The sequence below is a fragment of the Apus apus genome, chromosome 10 (genome assembly GCF_020740795.1).
Source record: "Apus apus isolate bApuApu2 chromosome 10, bApuApu2.pri.cur, whole genome shotgun sequence".
In the NCBI taxonomy this organism is placed as follows: domain Eukaryota; kingdom Metazoa; phylum Chordata; class Aves; order Apodiformes; family Apodidae; genus Apus; species Apus apus.
The window spans coordinates 21,100,754-21,120,445 of record NC_067291.1 but is presented as its reverse complement, the minus strand read 5'-3'; the positions used below and the strand labels follow the sequence as shown (position 1 = coordinate 21,120,445).

At 41.0% G+C, this 19,692-nt stretch overlaps 1 protein-coding gene across 3 annotated transcripts in view; it reads left to right on the top strand.

Moving 5' to 3' along the window:
- The window catches only part of CTDSPL2 (CTD small phosphatase like 2), a 38,561-nt gene extending 19,302 nt beyond the window's left edge, over nucleotides 1-19,259 (top strand). For all 3 annotated transcript variants that reach the window (XM_051628890.1, XM_051628892.1, XM_051628891.1), the window contains 12 exons: nucleotides 1,420-1,628; nucleotides 5,033-5,171; nucleotides 6,237-6,386; nucleotides 6,832-7,047; nucleotides 8,101-8,179; nucleotides 8,435-8,546; nucleotides 9,421-9,507; nucleotides 13,870-13,932; nucleotides 14,027-14,106; nucleotides 16,014-16,140; nucleotides 16,558-16,653; nucleotides 17,171-19,259. In XM_051628890.1, coding sequence (XP_051484850.1) covers nucleotides 1,437-1,628; nucleotides 5,033-5,171; nucleotides 6,237-6,386; nucleotides 6,832-7,047; nucleotides 8,101-8,179; nucleotides 8,435-8,546; nucleotides 9,421-9,507; nucleotides 13,870-13,932; nucleotides 14,027-14,106; nucleotides 16,014-16,140; nucleotides 16,558-16,653; nucleotides 17,171-17,236 — 1,407 coding nt within the window. In that variant the 5' untranslated portion in view covers nucleotides 1,420-1,436 and the 3' untranslated portion in view covers nucleotides 17,237-19,259. The remainder of the gene's footprint in view (nucleotides 1-1,419; nucleotides 1,629-5,032; nucleotides 5,172-6,236; nucleotides 6,387-6,831; nucleotides 7,048-8,100; nucleotides 8,180-8,434; nucleotides 8,547-9,420; nucleotides 9,508-13,869; nucleotides 13,933-14,026; nucleotides 14,107-16,013; nucleotides 16,141-16,557; nucleotides 16,654-17,170) is intronic.
- The last annotated feature ends 433 nt before the right edge of the window (nucleotides 19,260-19,692 follow it).

Sequence of the window (19,692 nt, the reverse complement as noted above, 5' to 3'; positions counted from 1 at the left end):
CAATCATTGAAGAATCTGGACTTGTCCTTTTCCATCTGTGAACAGTTGTATTAACTGCTGATGAAAAATGCTGGACACGTACCTATGAAAAATGAAATCCAGTGTTTGCTGGCGGTTAAAGCAAATATTATATGTCACTAGACTCTTGCACTCCTGACAATGCCAGCTGAATACTTTTTTTTGCTAGACCTTCTAAAGATAGTGTGGGTAGTTATGGTGTTTTTCATTAGCTGGAACACCTTGCAGTTGAGTTTGAGGTGTATCTAGCTGTGAACAAGTGCAGCTGGGTACGGTTTTCAGGCTGCTTTTGGAAATGTGGTCCCAGTGTGTCTGTGTCTGTGACTCACACCAGTGCCACTGTTGCTTTTCCTAAGCAAGTCGGGTGTTGTGACATGACTTATATTTTAAATGTTGTAGATTATCTATTCAGCAATGAGATACATGCTAAATGAACTTCAGGACAGCAGATGCTCATTCCTATCGTGACAAGCATTCTTTAAAAATATGCTTTTTGTAATTACTTCAGCTAGGAAATGTGTGTTACTTTCTTCCCAGTATTTCTGTGCATTAAAATTAAGATGGATTTGCTGCTAATGCTTTTTCCTGCTCCTGATCCAGTATATGCATAATCTTGAGCACATGAGTAGTCAGTCCCATTCAAATCAACCCAAGTATGAGCTTCAGTCAGCTGGAGAAGGTATATTCCTCAGTCCAGAAAAGCAGTTACATTTGTGCACATATTGGACTGTACCAGCAGTCCAGTGGAAGGTTGGAGATAAATGAGACACATTGCCTGGAATGGCCTTTTACTCTGCTTCAATAATATTGCCCTTACATGAGTCTTCCTGAGGTCTAATTGTATTCCCAAATAGAGTGGTATTGGAGATCAATCTTGGGTTCCTCTGTTGAGCTGCTATATCCTCACCCATATTGAGTGCAGTCTCATTTATGGTTTCTTCTTCTGTGAACACTTGACACGAATGTAGATTTATGCCTCATCTCAAATTTAATGTAGAGACTTAAAATGAAATATTGTGAGGAACACAGAGCTGGAAAGGACTGCCTAGGTCACTGAGTCTAGTGATTTGATGCTGAAGACACCAGGTACCACACAGTCCATTTCATCCTACAAGCAGGTAGACCTTTTGTTCCTACTGCTCAGATTGGAGGGTTATGCAAAAACCTCATTGACCTAATGGTTGGATGTATCCGTGGCCAGATTATATCCATTTGTTCTCCTGCCAACGTTAGGCTTTAACGTAAATAGCTCTTCCCTTTGATTTAAATCAGGCCATACATATGGATGTGGAAGCTGGGTGCCTTGGAACACTGTCAGCATTACATAATTTTTTTAATTCATGATCTGAAGCTTAATATGGTTCTTCAGTGACTTAAGTCTTGTTGTTTCCCCTTTTCCAGCTGTACATGTGGCACAGATGAAGATGAGGCTGAGGACGCGGAAGGCTTCTCAGCAGGCACATCCCATCCACACCCAGCGTGCACTGAGGGCCAAGAGGAAACGCTCGGAGGTGGAAGAGAGCCTACCTGGGGGAGGGGGGAAACCACAGAAAAATGAAACCGGCTTGTTGTCTTCAATCAAAAAGTTCATTAAAGGAAGCACACCCAAGGTACGCCAGCAGCCGCTGCTGCTGCGGGGCTTGGCTTGGGCTTGGGGGGTTACATTGGATTTAAACCCATTTCTGTTAGGAATAAATACATGTGATGCCTTCATGTAAAGAACTGGAAAGCAAGAAGTTCCTCTGCCAGTTGTCAGGTAACACATAATTTTTAAAAAGCAGGCTTTCAGATCCTGGAGGAGTCAATTGTAGGCATATTTAAGACAATCCAATACATCACAGGATTTATTACCTAGGTGTTTCTTTGTGGAAGTGTTGGTGTAAAAATTCTGTTATAAGGATTCCTTGAATTTGGGAATTGCCAGTACTGGCAACTAAGAAAAGCAAATCTGTAAGCAAAATTTGCTGTTAAATAAACAACTTTGTTCAGTTCCAGCAGTCAGGATATTGACATTATGTAGCTGTACATTTTAAGGAATAGCCAAGGAGTAGCCAAGAAGTTGGAACTAAAGACTAGCCAAGAAGTCGGAACTTAACTAAAATGTGTCCCAGGTTAACTAGATGATAAATAAAAACTGTATAAATCTAGATATATTTTCTGGGTTTTGAACTGTGTTGAAATGACAACTTAGTAACAACTGAAGCTGAAATAGTTTACAGTAACAGCGTACTCTGAAGTTGTCAAAAAGAGAGTGCAATTTAATATTTCATGGCATGTGTTAATTATCTGTCATGGAAACTTTGATTTACCAACAAAGAAATATTTCAGTAAAGATATATGGTTAAATCTACTTACGTTTTGTTGTTCATTAAACCAGGAGAATTAATCTGTTTTACATTCAGCATCTATATTGCAGCTCAGTAGTGCAACATTTTGGCTGCAAAATCACTTTCTTCCCCTCATCTCTCCCTCTCCCAAATCTTTGGATTACATTTCAATCCTTTTTTTTTTTTTCTTGACAGGTTTTTTAATATAAAATGTCCACATTTTTCTCCTATTTCCTTTCATGTCCCCTCCTGTGCCTGTAGCAGGGCTTGGAGTGGTTCCAGTGGCATTAGCATGGCACGATATTGATACTGCCAGCCCATCTTCCAATGATGCCTTCACAAAGTATTCTTGTGGCTGCCATGGAAACGTTAGGACTCTTGGAGATAGTCTGTGTGTGCAACTTGCAGAGTAATTTGTTCCTGGATATGCTAAAATCTAAATCACCACGGAGGTTATATGGATTTATGGCAATAAAATGTGTTTGGAGCAAGTGTGTCTTGACAATGTCAATCACAGTAATAGGTTATTTCTCTGGTATTTTGAAGGTGTCTCATTAGGAATACTCTTTAAACAAACAAAACCTAAAAAAACCCAACAACTTACAGGTATTTAGTCAGAAGAACCAGAGACTGAAGGTTGGCTCTTTGGATTTGGATGGGGAGTAGGTCTGATCCTCAGGTGTTTTGCAGGGCAGCAGCAGTGAGGAGTGTGCAGTAGCTTTTGCCATCTACAAAAGGACAAATCTGACAGACCTGGAAAAACTGATACATGTCTGTGTACAGGAAGTACTGTTAGCATTTGCAAATGGTAACATCAAATATCCTCTGAACTAGTTAGATTTTGGGGGTTCTAGCACTACCAGAAATCATGTGGCCTTCAAGGGTGATGTCACTGCTTCAGGACCAGGTCAGGCCATTCCTCAGTATGTGCATCCTTTTGAAAACAGCCTGAAGCAACCAAATGTGTGACATCTGTGACATGGCCACGTTCCTGGTGGCAGTTATTGGTAGGAAGAGGTTATGGTGAATTGAGTAGATCACAGCATTCAAATAGTGTGTTACATAAATCCATATAACAAGTTTATTTAATTCTGTATCTCTGCAATACAATTGTCAGTATATAAACCAAGTAGCACAATAACGTTCTAATCTCACCTTTGAATTCTGTTAACTAGTACAAGGTGGGCTCAGCAGTGTGAGCTTTCCCACCACATCGTGGTGGCTCCCCTTCTGGAGGATGAAAGGGATCTCCAGATGCAGAGAATTCTTCATGCCTCTGCTGATACCATCAGCCAGATTTCCTGCTTCCATTGTAACTTCTGTAATGTTTCCACTCTTGTTTTCTGTACATCAGCATGAGAGCACAGCCCATTTTATGAAGGCCAATGGATAGCTTTTAGAAGTTAATTAATTTAGCTCTTTTTTTTTTTCTGCTGGTGTGGAGCATTTGAACAAATGACCTAGAAGATGAGGTGACTTGCTGTGCTTGTGCCAGCTCAGTGAGGCACCTGTTTTCCCTCATTTTATGGATTTATGATATATACCATATTACTAATTCTAAGTGGTGGTAATTAGATTGTTCTCACCAAGGTTGTTGGTCGAGGATATTGCCAGCAGGAAGCTTTTGGTTCCATTGGTGTTCACTTCTGATGTGGATGTTAATAGATTTCCGTGTGTGTTAGTGCTTCCTTTAGCTGCTGTGCTGTTAGCATGGGAGTTAGATGAATTGCTCTAAAAGGTCTGTTTACTTTCTTTACGGAGCACGCAAACTGTTTTTCTCTTTTCTCTTTAAAGATGTGAAACTGCTGCTCCAGAAAGGTAATACTGTAATTCTAAAATTGAAGTTTTAATTAACTTTTATATGGTCTGTGGCCTTGTTATTTATTTTGATATTTAATTTGGTTCATTTTGCATTTCCTCACACCTGACATTTCAACCTGCTCTGTATGGTCATGCTTTAGATTTCAGATTGCCCTCTTACTAAGTTGTAGTAGGTGCTTTGGGGAAAAGGGGAAGGAACCTGTCTTCAGCACCTGTGCTCACGTGCAGAAAATGTGCAAAAGTGTTTAGTTCTGTGTTGTTCATGTCAGTGCCCCAGGGGGGAACAGGCATTTACTGAGAGGTAAGAGGAGCCATTGGGTCATAACCCTTCCTTGCACCAGTGTTAACTGCTCAGGTTTGTGACCTGCAGCCTGGTACAGGTTGAACAGCAGCATATCCTGGACTCGTGGACAATTTAGGAAGCCACTTCACGTGGGGAGCTTGGTGGAGAATTCCATATGGGATATTGTTGTGCAGTTTACTTCTTGGTTATTTAACAAGCAGAGAAATAAGTTTGAGAAAAGTTCAGTTGCCTTGTCCCTGCATTTCCCAAACTCCCCATCACTTACAAATATTTATAAATTGACTATCCAGTGAAATAGCACTCAGAGACAGTTTTTCTGTCACACAAGTTACAAGTGCAGTTTTCTTTCCCATTACTTTGCTATTTTCCTTGAGTTGTGTCAGTTTAAGTGAGTTTAAAATCCCATCTGGCCAGATACAATTTGCATATTCTGCATCTGGAAGTGGAAAATAAACTGATCTTTGGTGAAACTTTCTCTAACAGCCAATGTTTCCTGGTGCTATTTGGTGCAGAAAAGAGGCACTATTCAGTATGTTTCTTTTTTGCCCTTTTCTATTTTAAGGAAGAAAGAGAAAATCCTGCAAAAAGAAGTAGAATTGAACGGGATATAGATAACAACTTGATTACATCCACGCCTCAAGCAGGAGAAAAGCCTAATAAACAGATCTCTCGAGTACGACGGAAAAGTCAAATGAATGGAGGTGTGTAAACGTTTCAGTCTCTTGTTGCAAGTGAATGGTGGTGCCATCGTCGTGCAGCTGCTAGTGCAGGACATTCCTGCAGTGTGGGGGTTCTTGGGGGCTCTGTGACTGACCCCAGAGACAGCAAGGCTGGGCTAATGGCACCCAAATAAGATTCTGAGACTGAGCAACAGTTAGAGCATCACTTCTCAAACACATCCACTGCATCTTTGTAAGAACAATTTGGGTATGTGATCATGACCAGGTATTTTGGAACTTAACTTTTAAAATCATTATTCTAAAAAAGCCAGTGATAATTATGATTTAGCTTTTCCCCCATTTTCTCACCAAAAAATGAAATACGACTTCCCAACCTGTGACCGTTGTTGGAAGTAACCAAATGTCCCTAGATGTTGAAAGCACTTGTCAGAGACACAGGTGGGTTCTTGTCATAGAATCTATAGGAAAATGCAAATCAGAAGGGACCTCTAAAGGTCACCTGGGCCCAGCTGAGAAACGGGCTCTCAGCTCCTCTAGTTTTGTAATGTGAAGGTTTATTTAATTCTGTGTCCTTTGTGATAACAACTAAAAATTATTTTACTTCGTAATTGTATTGATGAGTGTGTGTATGTGTGGAGCATAATGAACTTGATCTTGTGCAGTTTTGGAGGTCCAGCCGTTGGGGCTCACCTGCCAGTTCCCCTTGTGTCCACCTGGTGGAGACCCACTGGTCCTGCCGGGTGTGCTGTGAAAGGTGCTCAGCATCTCCGCCTCTGGCCTCTGCCATCAAGCCTGTGTAAAGGATTAAAAAGCTATTATTTGTTAATCTACAGCATACTTTAATAAACAATGAGTGCTTCCTGATCTGTAGTGTTGAACTTCAGATGGTGTTAAAAATTGGCATTTCCTTTTCATTTTGATACTAAATAGCTAGCTCTTTGATTTTTTTAGATTGTTAAATGCTTGGGCTGGTATTTTGCCAACCAAGTTGAACCAAGGAAGAGGGATTTTTCCTACAATAAAGGAGAGGATGCAACTGTGAAAAACAGAAGCATGGTGTTACACTTCAGAATGTTTCTTTTCCAGAAGCTGGAAGTTACGAAATGACAAACCAGCATGTAAAGCAAAATGGAAAATTAGAAGATAATCCTTCCACTGGCAGCCCCCCCCGAACGACGTTACTGGGAACTATATTTTCTCCTGTTTTCAATTTTTTTTCACCAGCAAATAAAAATGGTGAGTATTATTTTAAAAGCCAATAGTGTTAAAGCTAAGAATGATAGATTTTTATTTTTTTAAAAAAAAAGCTCTTTTGAGCATCAATGCACTTTTCATTCTGATTTACAGGCTAAGTGTTACTGCAACCAGATAAAGGGCTCTTTAATTCTTAAAGGGGTTGGTCATTACTAAGAGAAGTCATAAGTTTGTATACATTAGAATATTTTCCTAGGTGTAAGTGTCTAGCAGTATGGCTTTTATCTTCTGTTTTTTAAAAATAATTTAAAAAGAGGTTAAAAAAATAGTGTTAAGTTCCTTGTCCCAAACATAAAGGATTTGTCATGGCCTTCATTTTGTTGAAGAATGCAGCCATCCTCAGTTATTCTGAAACACTTTTGGTGTGGTTAGTAATGACAATCAGCCCAAAGATAATGACCATGAGTGTACTGAAATCTTCATTCAGGAACATCAGGATCAGACTCTCCAGGACAAGCTGTTGAAGCTGAAGAAATAGTCAAGCAGCTTGATATGGAGCAGGTAGATGAGATCACTACAAGTACAGCAACGTCGACCAACGGAGCAGTGTACGCCAGCCAGGCAGGGCAGGTCAGGTCTGCTGTCAACAATGGCTTAGAAGAAGTGGAGGAAGCAAATGACCGTGACCTGCCACCACTAACAGGTAAGGACTGGGTGCTCACCCTGGCCTCAGGTTTTGAAGCTGTGTGTGATTTGTGCTCTTAGGGAAGCCCAGGCACCTGCCTTTTGTGTAAACTGATATTTCACGTGTGCTTGGGGCATGCAAACAGTATTAATATTGATTTTTATGTTTTATAAACAAATCCTTTTTATGCAGCAGAGAGCTTTGGCAAGTCTCATTTATTGCTGCTGTTGACCTCATAACACTTCTTCAAATGAAAACAAAGTTTACAGAAGAAAGGTATTTTATTAATATTGAACCCTCCCACCTCCATATTAAAAATACACACCCTAGACTTGCTGATCTTGACAGAGACACTCGCAACAATTTGATACCTTATATTAGAACAACATAGTGAGGTGAATGAGAAACACCTGGATCCTACATTAATGGTCCATGTTTTCTTCAAAACACTTATCATACCTTTTTTTTGACAAAAATTTTATCCATAAAATTCAGCTTCTCTTTGTGTGTGGCGAGCACCAAGTTCTTTACAGTTACCTAAGTCCTTCCTAGACCCTCAGAACATTGGTAGTAAAGCAGAACTGAGGGAGTTGAGGTCTCCTTTCAAGTAAGTGAGTTTAACCTCTGAGTTGAGGGGCTGATGTGTGGTCCAGACCTTCTGCTCTGTTCTGTTGCCTCAATCCAGAAGGTCTCCTCAGCCATGAGGTGGGCACAAGCTGCAGGCTGGAAGAGCTGTGCTGGCTCAGAGCAGGGCATGGCTGCAGGAGCTCACTCCATCAGAGGCCGTGTGGATGCCTTGCTGTGTCCTCTGTGCCTTGCTGTGTGCCTGGCCAGGTGGTGGATCTGCTGCACGATGTGACTGGAGCTCTGGTGGCCTCCCAAGGAGCTGAGCAGGCTGGCTCAGAGGGATAGGGGCAGCCAGAGGCTGGGGCTGCAGGGAGAGTTTTTTTTCACTCTTGAGGCACTTGTGTATCAAGTGCAAATTGTCACTTTTAAAAACTGCACTAATAAGACTAGCTCTTGTGGTTTTTTGTTTTATTTGTTGTTTTGGTCATTTTCGTTGAATTTTAGCACCAGTATCTCCAGACAGTGGCTACTCATCAGCCCATGCAGAAGCCACCTATGAAGAAGACTGGGAAGTCTTTGATCCGTAAGTGCTAATGTTTGTACTCAAAATACTAAATTGTTCCGTTTGGGATTGGAATAATTGAAGTTGGAACAGTTTTATATTGTGGCCATGAATTCCAAAAGCTCTTCACTTTAAAAAAATGTGTAGACTGATGTGGTGGTTTTTACTTTTAAAATACTTGTTTCTTGTGCAGCCTTAAATATTGAAGTAGGGCTGCAACATCACCAGTTAAATAATGTATATGCACTTCTACAGCAAAATCCATGTTCTTTTCAGATACTATTTCATCAAACATGTTCCACCACTAACAGAAGAACAACTGAACAGGAAGCCAGCTCTTCCACTGAAAACAAGAAGCACACCAGAATTCTCATTAGTTCTAGACTTGGTAAGTATTTTTATAAATACATGCTAAAAGCAGGAGGTGGTGTGCAGCTTTTCATTTCTTTTGTCTGTTGCTGGAATTGGTCATGCTTGCCTTAGACAAAAAGGCCTTAGTGAATATTACACCATTGTCATAGTATTTTTATTTAAAGATGGCCTGCATTTAAAAAACAGTAATAGTGGCAAGAATAGGATGCTTGCTGTATTTGTTGGATGCTTAACATCCTGTTTAAAAAAAACCAAAAAGCATTACAATGCTTTTCATCTCAGTTATCTGTCCCCATAAAGCTTTCCTGAATCCAACGTGGAAAATAATTGTATGTAATAAATAGGAAAGTTCAGCTTTGTCTGTCTTGTGTCAAGATTGGGCAAGAATCTGTCTTCTGCTTCTTAGAACATTCTTATTCTTAGAGAGCACAAACCACTTTGTAAAATACTCATAGAAATATTGTTTTATCCTCTCTGTTTTGAAAGTTGTTTCAGAGCCTGTTCGTGATGTCAGGAGCATTGTTTTATCACGGACAGTAGCAGTGGGCTTGTCCTCTAGTGGTCATTTGAATGGATGGATTATTCAAACTGACAGATGCAGATTTGAACTGAATGACAGGGTAGCCTACAAAATTAAAATGCCTTCTTATAATTATGCCCCTAGTACAATTCTAAGTGATTTAAAAAAAAAAACAAACAGCAAGAATAACAAAATGTATAATGCATTCTAGGAATTCCTTTTCGATCTTGACAGCAGTTGCAGAGAAATACATTTTCCAGACTAAAGAAACCTACCTAAAAATGAGCATAAAGATGCAGAAAATGGCTTGTATACTCAGCATTCTCTCCAGTCTTTCCTTCCTTTTATGCCACCTTTTTGTTTTCACTAGGATGAAACGTTAGTGCACTGTAGTCTAAATGAGCTAGAAGATGCTGCACTCACGTTCCCAGTTCTTTTTCAAGATGTCATTTACCAGGTAATTCGTGCGCATAAAAAAATACACACCTTTTTATTTTGTGTGAGGTATCAATGTTTGCTCTCTGTGTGTGTGCTACCATCTTGTTTAAAGAGAGAAGTGACTGGCAGCTCCCAGCTGCCGGGGCTGTGGGCAGGGGGTGGGATGGTGCAGGTGAGTTGTCCTGCTTCAGGACCGTGGATCTTGGCACAGCCCTGCGGCAGCAGCCTGCTTCTTGCCAGCAGGTGGAGGCAGGAGCACTGAAACCTTCATTTCCAGGGCTGTTTCCCAGGTGCAGCTACTCACAGACTGTCTACTTTCATCCCTTGAAGGGAAAACCAGTCCACACTGCTCGATCCTTTTGTTTGGTATGGAAGACATCTTCGGGGCCCAGCATTAGCCATCTCTGTTGGCTGTCAGTCTTGCTCAGGCTTTGCCAGCACCAGTTCTACCTCTTTACTCCCAGAGAGAGACCACTGAGTAGTCAGAGCAATATTTCTTTGTCTTGTGGAGACTGCTGGATGTAGGTTCTTGTCCTGCTGTTGGAGGTGCTGTTAGTTGTGTGTGTTTCACACTGACCTACCACAGAGGAACAAGCATGGGAAGGAGGATCTCTCTTCCAGCAACTGCCAGAGGTGCTGCACTGACCCAGGCTGTTGTTCTCAGGTCCTTTTCTGTGATGTACCTGGGAGCAGCAACAGCTTCCTCACCATGTAGTTGGCACAGTATTGGACCCCTCTATAGTATCTTTGGAGAATGAGCCAGTCATCAGGCACCTTAAAAGGACAATTGTCAGGTATTTTTCCTGATTTAAAAAATGTTTGTCTTCACTGTTGCATATAAAAACCCTTGAAATCTGAAAAGCTGAAGCAATTTTTAAACATGGGTTTATCTTGTCTCTTATTTGTTGACAGCCATGTACAGTTTCCTCCAGGCTGAACTTGCAAGGAGCCTTAGAATTAGTTCTTTGGAGGTTCTTGACACTTAACAGAATCAGGAAGACTAAAGCTTCTTTTTTTTCCCTTCTTTCTCTTAAAAGATCTCAGTATGATTTATTTTCTGCTGTGCATAACTTATCCTTCTAGTGACTGATTGATTATGCTGAGATCTTAGCAGGATTGTGCCTTCAGGAAATGGGAGTGGAAGGAGTGTCTGACCATGTTTCTAAAGCTGTATTTATCAGCACTGTACACAAGCCTGTAGAGCCTTGGGACAGGGAAGTTACTGTCCGAGTCCTGCATGAGTTTCCTCTTGGCTTTCTCAAGAGTCCAGCCTGGATTTGCCAGGGAACAGCAGCTTCCTGCAGGGCTGAGAAGGTTGACCACTGTCTTTGAGTACTCTCCTGGTCCCTGTATTCTGTTTTGCTGGTTTTAAGTCTCACTAGACACTGACAAAGCATTCAGCTCTTAGTAGGGAAGAGATAATAAGCAAGGCAGATACTTTAGGGATACAATTAAGTTAATCTTTAACCAGAGCATGATGTGCAAAAAGACATGTAATCTCCTGTGAAAAAAGCTGAAAAAGTATTTATTGGTATTTAATACCTTTTCTAGTGTTTTTACTAAATTATTAGCTATTTATCATCTTTTATGTTGTATTTCTTTTGCTTATCAACTTGACTACCACCTCTGGCATAGTCCTGTATTAATTTCACATCTCCATATTTCATTTTGAAAGTCATTACAGCTGGCAACAGAGAAGCAGACACTAAGCTGTCCGAGCAAAGTAGAAGTCAGCAAGTTACTATAAATAAATTATTGCATAATATAACCCAGTGCAAACAATGTGAGTGTGAGAGAGTTGTTTCTGAAGATGTTTTCCACTAGTATCCTAACTTTAGCATGCAATTCTGACTAATACTGCAAATGTGAATCTGAGTTCACAGCATTTACATTTTCTTACCCATCTGAAGACCTCAAGCTCTTGCAGTAGTGTGGTGATAAACCAGGTGCTTTCTGGAAGAAAGGACGTTTCTGGCCATTGTAGGGTGCTACATCAGTGGGAATCAGGTGGACAGGTTCTAGAAGTTCTGTTATAAACTGCAGCTGAACCCTCTTGGCCCATGAGTCGGGCACCAGATTCACACCGAGTAACTCTGCTCTGCTGCTGCATGTTTTAGTGTTTGTGATAAAGAAAGGTTCACAGAAATAGGGGCTTGTTTGCTACTAAGTTCTCTCTCACAACTCACCTGGAGTTATGCAGAAGGTACCAATTTAATGTCTGGGTATAGAGCAGTGTTCTGCAAACTCTGAAATTGCTGTGCCTTCCCAGCACTGACATAGAGGGGATTGAACCCTTTGGATGAGCCACTTACTGATTCTGTTTAAAAACATAATTTAAAAATGCTGTGAGGGGGCTTACTTATGTCAGGCTTTGACACCAGGAGTTTGTTTATGTTTTCTTGGTTGAAAAAATGGGTAAATCATCCTGGTGTTTAAGTGTTGGACTTAGTAAAAAGACAGCCTGTGCAAAACTGGAATATTCCTAAGTACCAGATCTGTTCAGTGCTCACATCTGCCTGGGAATCAAAAATACATCGTCCTCTCTTCAGCTGTAGAATTTAGACTTTGTACTCCTGGTATTACTTTCTATAATCAAATAAGAATCTTATCTTATGAAGAAATTGATCTTTTATTTTTCCTTGGTAAAGAGGTTTTGTTCTGTTGCTGGCTTCAGGCCCCAGACATGAGATCATCTCCTCACTGCCCAGGTACCTTAGCAGGCTGCGGTCAAAAGTTCTCCAGTTGAATCACATCTTTACGGATCTGTCACAGAATAATTCCCATTGATCTTCCTGATCCTTGAAAGTTGTTGTGGAACTCCCTAGGTCACTTGTAGGTTATTGGATATAGTGTTACATGTTTTCCATCTTACCGTGGCCAACCAAGGCCTCAGATGCTTTACTTTGTTACTGCAGTGGAATGAGCAAACAGGGCTTGGGAATTCTGGCTCCCCCTTCTAATGAACTCCACTCTGTTCTGGAAATAACAGAAGAGCCATCAAGCTCTGGATCTGAAAGCCAGGAAGCTCTGGTTTATCTTGGGCAGCATCCACAATGAAATCGGGTCTTAGCTTGGGAAGATGTAGCTTTAGTTCAGCAGAACCTCCGGAATGGCCTTTCTGCCCCTCGGAGTAGCGCGGCTGCACCCCAGGCAGTCCTGTCCGGTTGGGAACGGTGTTTGTTTGGGTCACTGGACACACGGTCCAGGCACAGGGAGCTGGGCATGGTGTCTCTGCAGCTGCCCAGAGGTGTCTCCTGCCCTCTTTCCTTGCAGCAGGTGCTCAGGCTGTCTGAGGGCAGAGCAGGAGCAGTCAGGTGAGCCTGGTGCTGGTGTCCAGCCTGCCCCGGGGGCAGGGGGTCCTGCCGTGGTGCAGGGGCTCCTTGTGGAGGGGCAGGGGGTACGTGCAGCATCACAGGGCAAGTTACCTACCCTGGCTCTGGTTTTCACCTTGGAAAACGATGGTACAATCATCAGGTACAGAGATATGTGACAGGTATTCTGAAATTCTTGTAATTGCAGAGATTTTGACACCAAGGGGAACACGTAATTCATTGGGGTTTTTTCATGCAGAAAAGGGATAATGTTTCCTTCCAGTTGCCTGTCAGTGGGCAATCTCTGAACCTCACGGGTGGGGAAGTGGAGCGTAAGGCTGACCTTGTCCCTCCTGAGCATGTGTTGTCACTGTTGGTTCAGGTCAAGCCCAGCTCTGTGCCAAGCAGCAGGCCAGGTTCAGATCCACAGCTGGGTGTTGGTGTGTGCCCTCAGCCTGCCCTGCTGCTGGGCCCTTGCCCTCCAGCCCCAGAGGTGGCACCTGCCCCCGTGGGAGCCCCGGGCTCGGGTCTGGAGGTGCAGGAGTCTCCTAACTTGGTATCTTGTCTCGTGAGTCTGCAGGTTTTTGCAGGGAATAATTTGTGTGTGTGTGCTGTTCTGTGCCATTGGAATTTGAATTTATGGAAATTTGGAAACAGCTAAAGCCTTTTTTTTTTCTTTAAATAACTTCTGACACCCCCATATTCAATTAGTGGAAGAAGGTTATTAAGATAATTTAGTTCAAGAGCTGGCACATTCGCTAGTAATTGAACTGATGCTGCCGTGCTGGTGAAAGCTGATTAAAAATGTTTAGTCAAAGCAACCTGATTTGTTTTTTCTTTAAAGATTGTCCAACTTTTTATATTTTAATTGAAATTATTTCTAATTTCAGTTTCACTTGCAGCTGCTTAGCTTGCAAGCTAATGAAAGATTGTTTTAACTGAGTTGTTATTGTGTCAGAAGTTGGTGTTTGCTCTTTATTTATATTTTGACCTAATCTTTACAAGCTGATAGTAGTGCAGGGGATAGTCCAAGTATTTTGAATCTTCAATAAAACCCATTTCTGCTGCAGGTCTATGTCCGGTTAAGGCCATTCTTCCGAGAATTCCTGGAACGTATGTCTCAGATTTATGAGGTAAATCAACTAGATATTACCTTTGAATTCAATTTTTAAAGTATCTTCACATACTTATACCTAAAGTAATTACTTTTTCCCCTTTAATCCATAGATCATTCTTTTTACTGCTTCTAAGAAGGTGTATGCAGACAAGTTGTTGAACATACTAGACCCCAAAAAGCAACTGGTCAGGTAAACGCAGATGATTGTGAATGTAGCTGTTGTGAGCAAACTAACTGCTGTTTCCTAACAGATGTGACAGGGAAAGTGGTGGTGACACGTGTGTCTCACTGAACTGATTCTTGATGTTATTGTCTGATCTAAGAGAGAGTGAAAACAGGAATGAAGTTATGAGTTCCTGCTGCCAGGCAGTTCCCCTTTGGCCAAACCCCTTCCCAGTCATTCTCTGCTGCACATTAGGCTTGTCACAGGGTCCAAAATGTGCTGGAGCTGCTTTGCAACACACATCAGAAATACAGAAAATGAACTGAGTTTCTGATTACTTTTAAACTATTCAAAATGGATGTATTATTTATAAGTTAAGAGTTGTATAGTTATCCTCACAATCAGCATCTATTGGGGCAGCAGGGGGTGTCCCAAGTGAGGGAAGTAAACAACTCTGCCTGATGAGAGCCAGAGCTGCATAAAATCTGTGCCTGGGACATCACTGGCAAAGCACTTCCCTGCATCATTCTTCAGTGAAAACTTGATTTTCTGCACATAACAAACTTACTGTTTGGACTGAGTGGCTGCATCCATTGTTTTCATTTGGCAGTTAAGGCACATGGTAACTCATTTTCCTTGGGAGTGCAGCAATGCCCTGTGCACTAGTTTTCATCCAGGAACACTGTATCTTGCTGCTTGTTCTGATGTGGCACGCACGACAGGATCCCCTCCTGGTTGTGGTAGGCTGGCTTGCCTCTGCCTTTGGAACAGGCAAGCGGGGCTAGATTTTCAAAGAATTCCAGCCCCTGGAATGTCTGAGCCCAGCAGGACATGCGAGCAAGTGCCATGTCTGCACTTAGGGAAAATGAGGCTGAGTGTGCACCCGTGGTGTTCCAGATCCTTCTCCAAGAACAGAATGCCTGTGATTCAGGACTGCAGTTTCAACTGCGTCAGGGACAGGAAAAAAGATCATAAAGTAGCCAAACAACATTCTAAGAACTGGCAGAAAGATTCATGTGATGCATTAATTTAGTGTGATTCATGTGCCACTGAAAAGCTGACATCAAGGCATGATTAGTTTTGACATTAGGCCAAAGGTAGACGTGTCAGGCACTCCACACGTGTGGCTCAGAATCTATATATAAATCCATTCCCTGCCGAGGCATCAGCTTATTTTCCTCCATGGCAACATTAGGAATTCAACCCCTTTGTGTAATTAAGCACACTATGTACAGCTTCTTCAAACTTCATTTAAAAATATAAGCAGCCTTAAAGAAACAGCATTGTAATGCAGCTTTGGAAAACTCAAAATCTGTCCATTTCACATGATTTATTTTGAAATCATAATTACAATGATATCCCATGAAATCTTGGGTTTATTCCTGTTTTTTTTTTAAATCTGAGTCGTTTTAGTCTATCTATCTGTTGACTTTTCCTGCTGTAATAAATGAAAAGGGAGTAGGCTAATCGGGAATGAAGGAGTTGATGGGATGTTTTGTCCTGGAGGCTTTTTTCAAGCTCCAGTAACTGGAACAGGTCAATTGCCAGCAGAGGTAACACAAACCAGCACATCCTTCCTGTGCTACTCTGTGTCCTGGTGGGCAGCATGGGGTGGCCCGTGCTCCACAGCTGGAGCACAGCAGAGGAGCAGGGAAAACCCCACCAACTGGCTCCTGTGCGGAGCTCATCTCTGATCCTGGGGCCTTGCAAAATCGTTGGGTTATTTGGGGTCCCTTGGACAACCCATGTGCCAAAGTGGTTAGAAAGCAAGATGTAACAAATGTTTGTTACACCTGAATTGAGCTTTTCTGTTGAAATACATGCAACCCCCTGCAGAAAGGGAGGTAACATTTGGCAGTGTTCACTCCTCTTTCCCCTGTGCAGCACAGGTGATGTCGTTTGTCGTATTAATCAGTATTTTACTTTAATCACAGGCATCGACTTTTCCGCGAGCATTGTGTTTGTGTGCAAGGCAATTACATAAAGGATCTAAACATTCTGGGTAGAGATCTTTCAAAAACCATCATCATTGACAATTCACCGCAAGCCTTTGCTTACCAGGTGAGGACACTGCTGGCAGCAGCCTCAGATGTGGCAGCAAACCTTCTGGAGGAGGACACGGAAACGCTGCTTTTTCATTTAACTTCTTGTTTGGGCATTGGGATCAAGTTTGCATTGAAATGTACCAATTAAACTAACAATTCACCAGGCTTTCTTACTTTTATTTTCATGAAGGGCAACTGCAGACTGAGTTCTTACACAAAATGTGGATGTTTTTGTAGCTGTGTGTCCAAAGGAAGGAGATACCTGGGATGTGAATTTTAATACAAACTTTAGAGGAAAAATACTTTAATTAATAAATTCTAACTTGGAAATTGTTGGGGTTTTTTTCCCAAAAAGGCTGTTTCATAGGTTATATTTTTAGGCAAATGAAGTATAAATCCTGTGTTGATTATTATTTTTTTTATTTTCCCTTAGCTTTCAAATGGAATTCCTATAGAAAGCTGGTTCATGGATAAAAATGACAATGAACTCCTAAAATTGATTCCATTTCTGGAGAAACTTGTAGAGCTGGTAAGTGTTCCCTTTATTTGGCTGTAATCCCTCAATATGGCAATTAGCTCTTTGAAGGGTTTTCATGTGTTTTAAGACTTCTTGGGTCCCTGAGACTGAGATTGCTGAAAGTCACATCTGTCTCTCTTTGAAAGGGATTCTCTGGGCAGGAACTCAAGTATGCATAAGGACTGACTTACATGGTAAAAGACAGAATGTCATCATTCCTAGCTGTGCTCTAATAAAAAAAATGGAGAACTGTAGCATCAATTGTAATGAAATGGAGAATCCTTAGGCATGTAGATGGGATAATGCCTGTTGTTGGCTGTGATGGTGCCTTTATTCTTAACCTGCAAATAAATTACTGCGAAATTGGGAATGTTATGTAACTATTTTGTAAGTCTCTTCTAACCACACATATTCATGGCTTATATTTTGTTACCAGAAAATGCTGGTGTTAGGAAACGGGCCCTGTTAAAATCTGCTTTAGAGATGTGTTCCTTCTCCTAAACCTGGCACCTTTCTTTCCCTCCTACAGAATGAAGATGTCCGACCTCACATCAGAGACAGATTTCGCTTGCATGACTTGCTACCCCCAGATTAAAGCCTTTTGTCCACTTATTGAAGGGGGAGAAAGTGCAGGACCCTTTTGGACTAAAACAAAACATTGCCATTACTGTTGAAATTTTGCATTTTTGTACCCCGTCTTGCTTTTCTTATCTTTGGTGCCCAACAATAATCAAGGGTTACAGGAAGAGACTCGATACCTGAGGTGGAATCCATTCAGTACGATACAGTACGACGCAGTCGGTAGGCTAGAACAGAAAAGTCTTTAGAACTAGTGCAACTCCAAGGAAATTTTTTTATGTACAGGACATCTGCAGTTTATAAAGAATTCTGTTTCTGCCACCAGCAGTTTGACCTGTAGAAACACAGGATTTTATGATACAACAGAGATTGAAAATGGACTCTGATTTTCTCTCTGTTTGGTGCTCTAAGTGGGTTTGTAGCCACTTTTCTGTTACTTTTAAGATTCTCATTTCAACAGGAATGGCCAGTAAAAGTTGTTTTATTTTTCCTGTTAAGGTTTATAACCTTTTTACATTTTTGACCTGTATTAGATTAGAATTTCATTATGCATTCCTTTTAGTTGAGGCGCTTCATAGATTTTCTGGAAATAGCCAAATTTTGTTAGTTTTTTATTAAACAGTTGGATGGCCGTTTTCCTGCTTCGTCTGCCTGCATCCTGTATATTTGTTTAAAAATATTCTCTAGTTTTAGTCCATGTAAGTTTCATTTAGAAAGGAAAACCCTGCATTTATATTTTCTTTCTGTAATATTCTACTGTAGTTGAAATCTTTTCAAAAATCAAGAGACTGGCTAGATAAGAATATAAGAATTACTAATATTCAGAATATTTTAAACCATTGTGATGGCATGTACTCTGGACAGACGATATCTTGCAGTGGCACAACCAACTGATGGACAAGGAATACCTCAGACTATGCTGTGCATGCAGATCTTGCAAGGAGAACTAGTTTGGTCACCTCCTAGGTTTGATGCAATTCAGTTACTGCTGCCTTCTGTTTCCTCCAGGATTGAAGTATTCTGCACAGTGGCTCAGTATTTCCAGGTGTGTGGCAGGGGCTGCCCGTGCCCCCTGGCACTCCTGGCTACAATCAGCCCCAGGCTGGGGGTGCCAGTGGGGGGACAGGCAGTGGCCCTGCACAGTGCTCCCGACACTCCGGCAGGCAGCCTGCTGTCATAGTGGTTTCTACGCTCTATGGAAATAGTCTCTCAGCCTTGGGTCTCTAATGCAGCCACTACAAGAGGTGGATATTTTTATAATGGTGTGTAATCTCCTTTTCCGGAGGCTTTTTATGGAAGGTATAATTTGTAAAAGTTAGGATGCTTTGCCTCTCGACTGCATTAACGCGCCACAGGCTCAGACTGTTTGTGTGTAAAAGATGTCACAGAACGGCACTTTTTCTAAAGAGAAGTTTGATATTTTGTATGCTTGTTAAGAAAGTACAGTATTGGAAATTAAAGGTGGACGACTCATAATTGAGAAGTATGTCAATTAATTTTTTATGTATATTACCTGTTTACTTGTACAATTTTATTGTACAAATTACATGCAGCTTCATTTTCAAATGAGTCCTTAAAATAAGGAAAATCTTTTTAGGAAAACATTTAATTTTTGTATTTTTGATTTTAAAAGGCATGAGTTATGTCAACTTTTTCCAGTGTATTAATGAAGATTTTAACTTTTCATCAGGTTGAGTGTTTTCTTACTATATTATCTGTTGTGTATGTAGCTAGCACATTGTGTCACTGAACTGTTTAAAGAATTAGCATGTAGAGCAAGCCTGTTTTGTGGAAAATCCTTATTCATTAAAAAAGCAAATCATCATGGCAGATTTTCTGCAAAAAGTGAAAACATTTGCAATTCAGAATACTGATTTTTTTTGTATTTAAAGAAAGGTATTTTGCTTGCAGGAAAGAAATACTACAGATTCATTTTAATGAGAATCTTTTAAATGTATTTATCTTTAGGGCATCTGGGCATCTTTACGCTGTTTGTCTTATGTCTTTATTGAAATAAAATGTACATAACATGACCTTTATATATGCTCTTGCGCAGACGTGTGAACCTGTAACCAGCCCCTTCCCTCCTGTTTTTATGTCAATAAGATGGTTCTGGAAATATTTATAGATTCTGAAAATGGTCAGCTTGTATTTGAGTTGCTACATGGTTTGCCAACTCTTTTTTTAGTTGTTCGTTAACGTGTAAATCGAAATCTGAGATTTTTTTTAATTATTCTTTTTAATTAGTTTAACAGTGAATCCTGGTTTAATGTGGAAGTCTTCCAAATTTCTCCAGGTAATTGACATAACAGAGCTGCTTTAAAATTCACCAGTTACCAGAATGAAGCTGATTTTGTTCAGTAGTTCATTGCTCTTCTCTGGCTGTAAAGAGAGACGATGATCTGTTCCAAGAATGTCCTTCCACACGTGGGTCCTATCTTTGGCTCCAACCATTCTCCAAGTGCTTTCTTT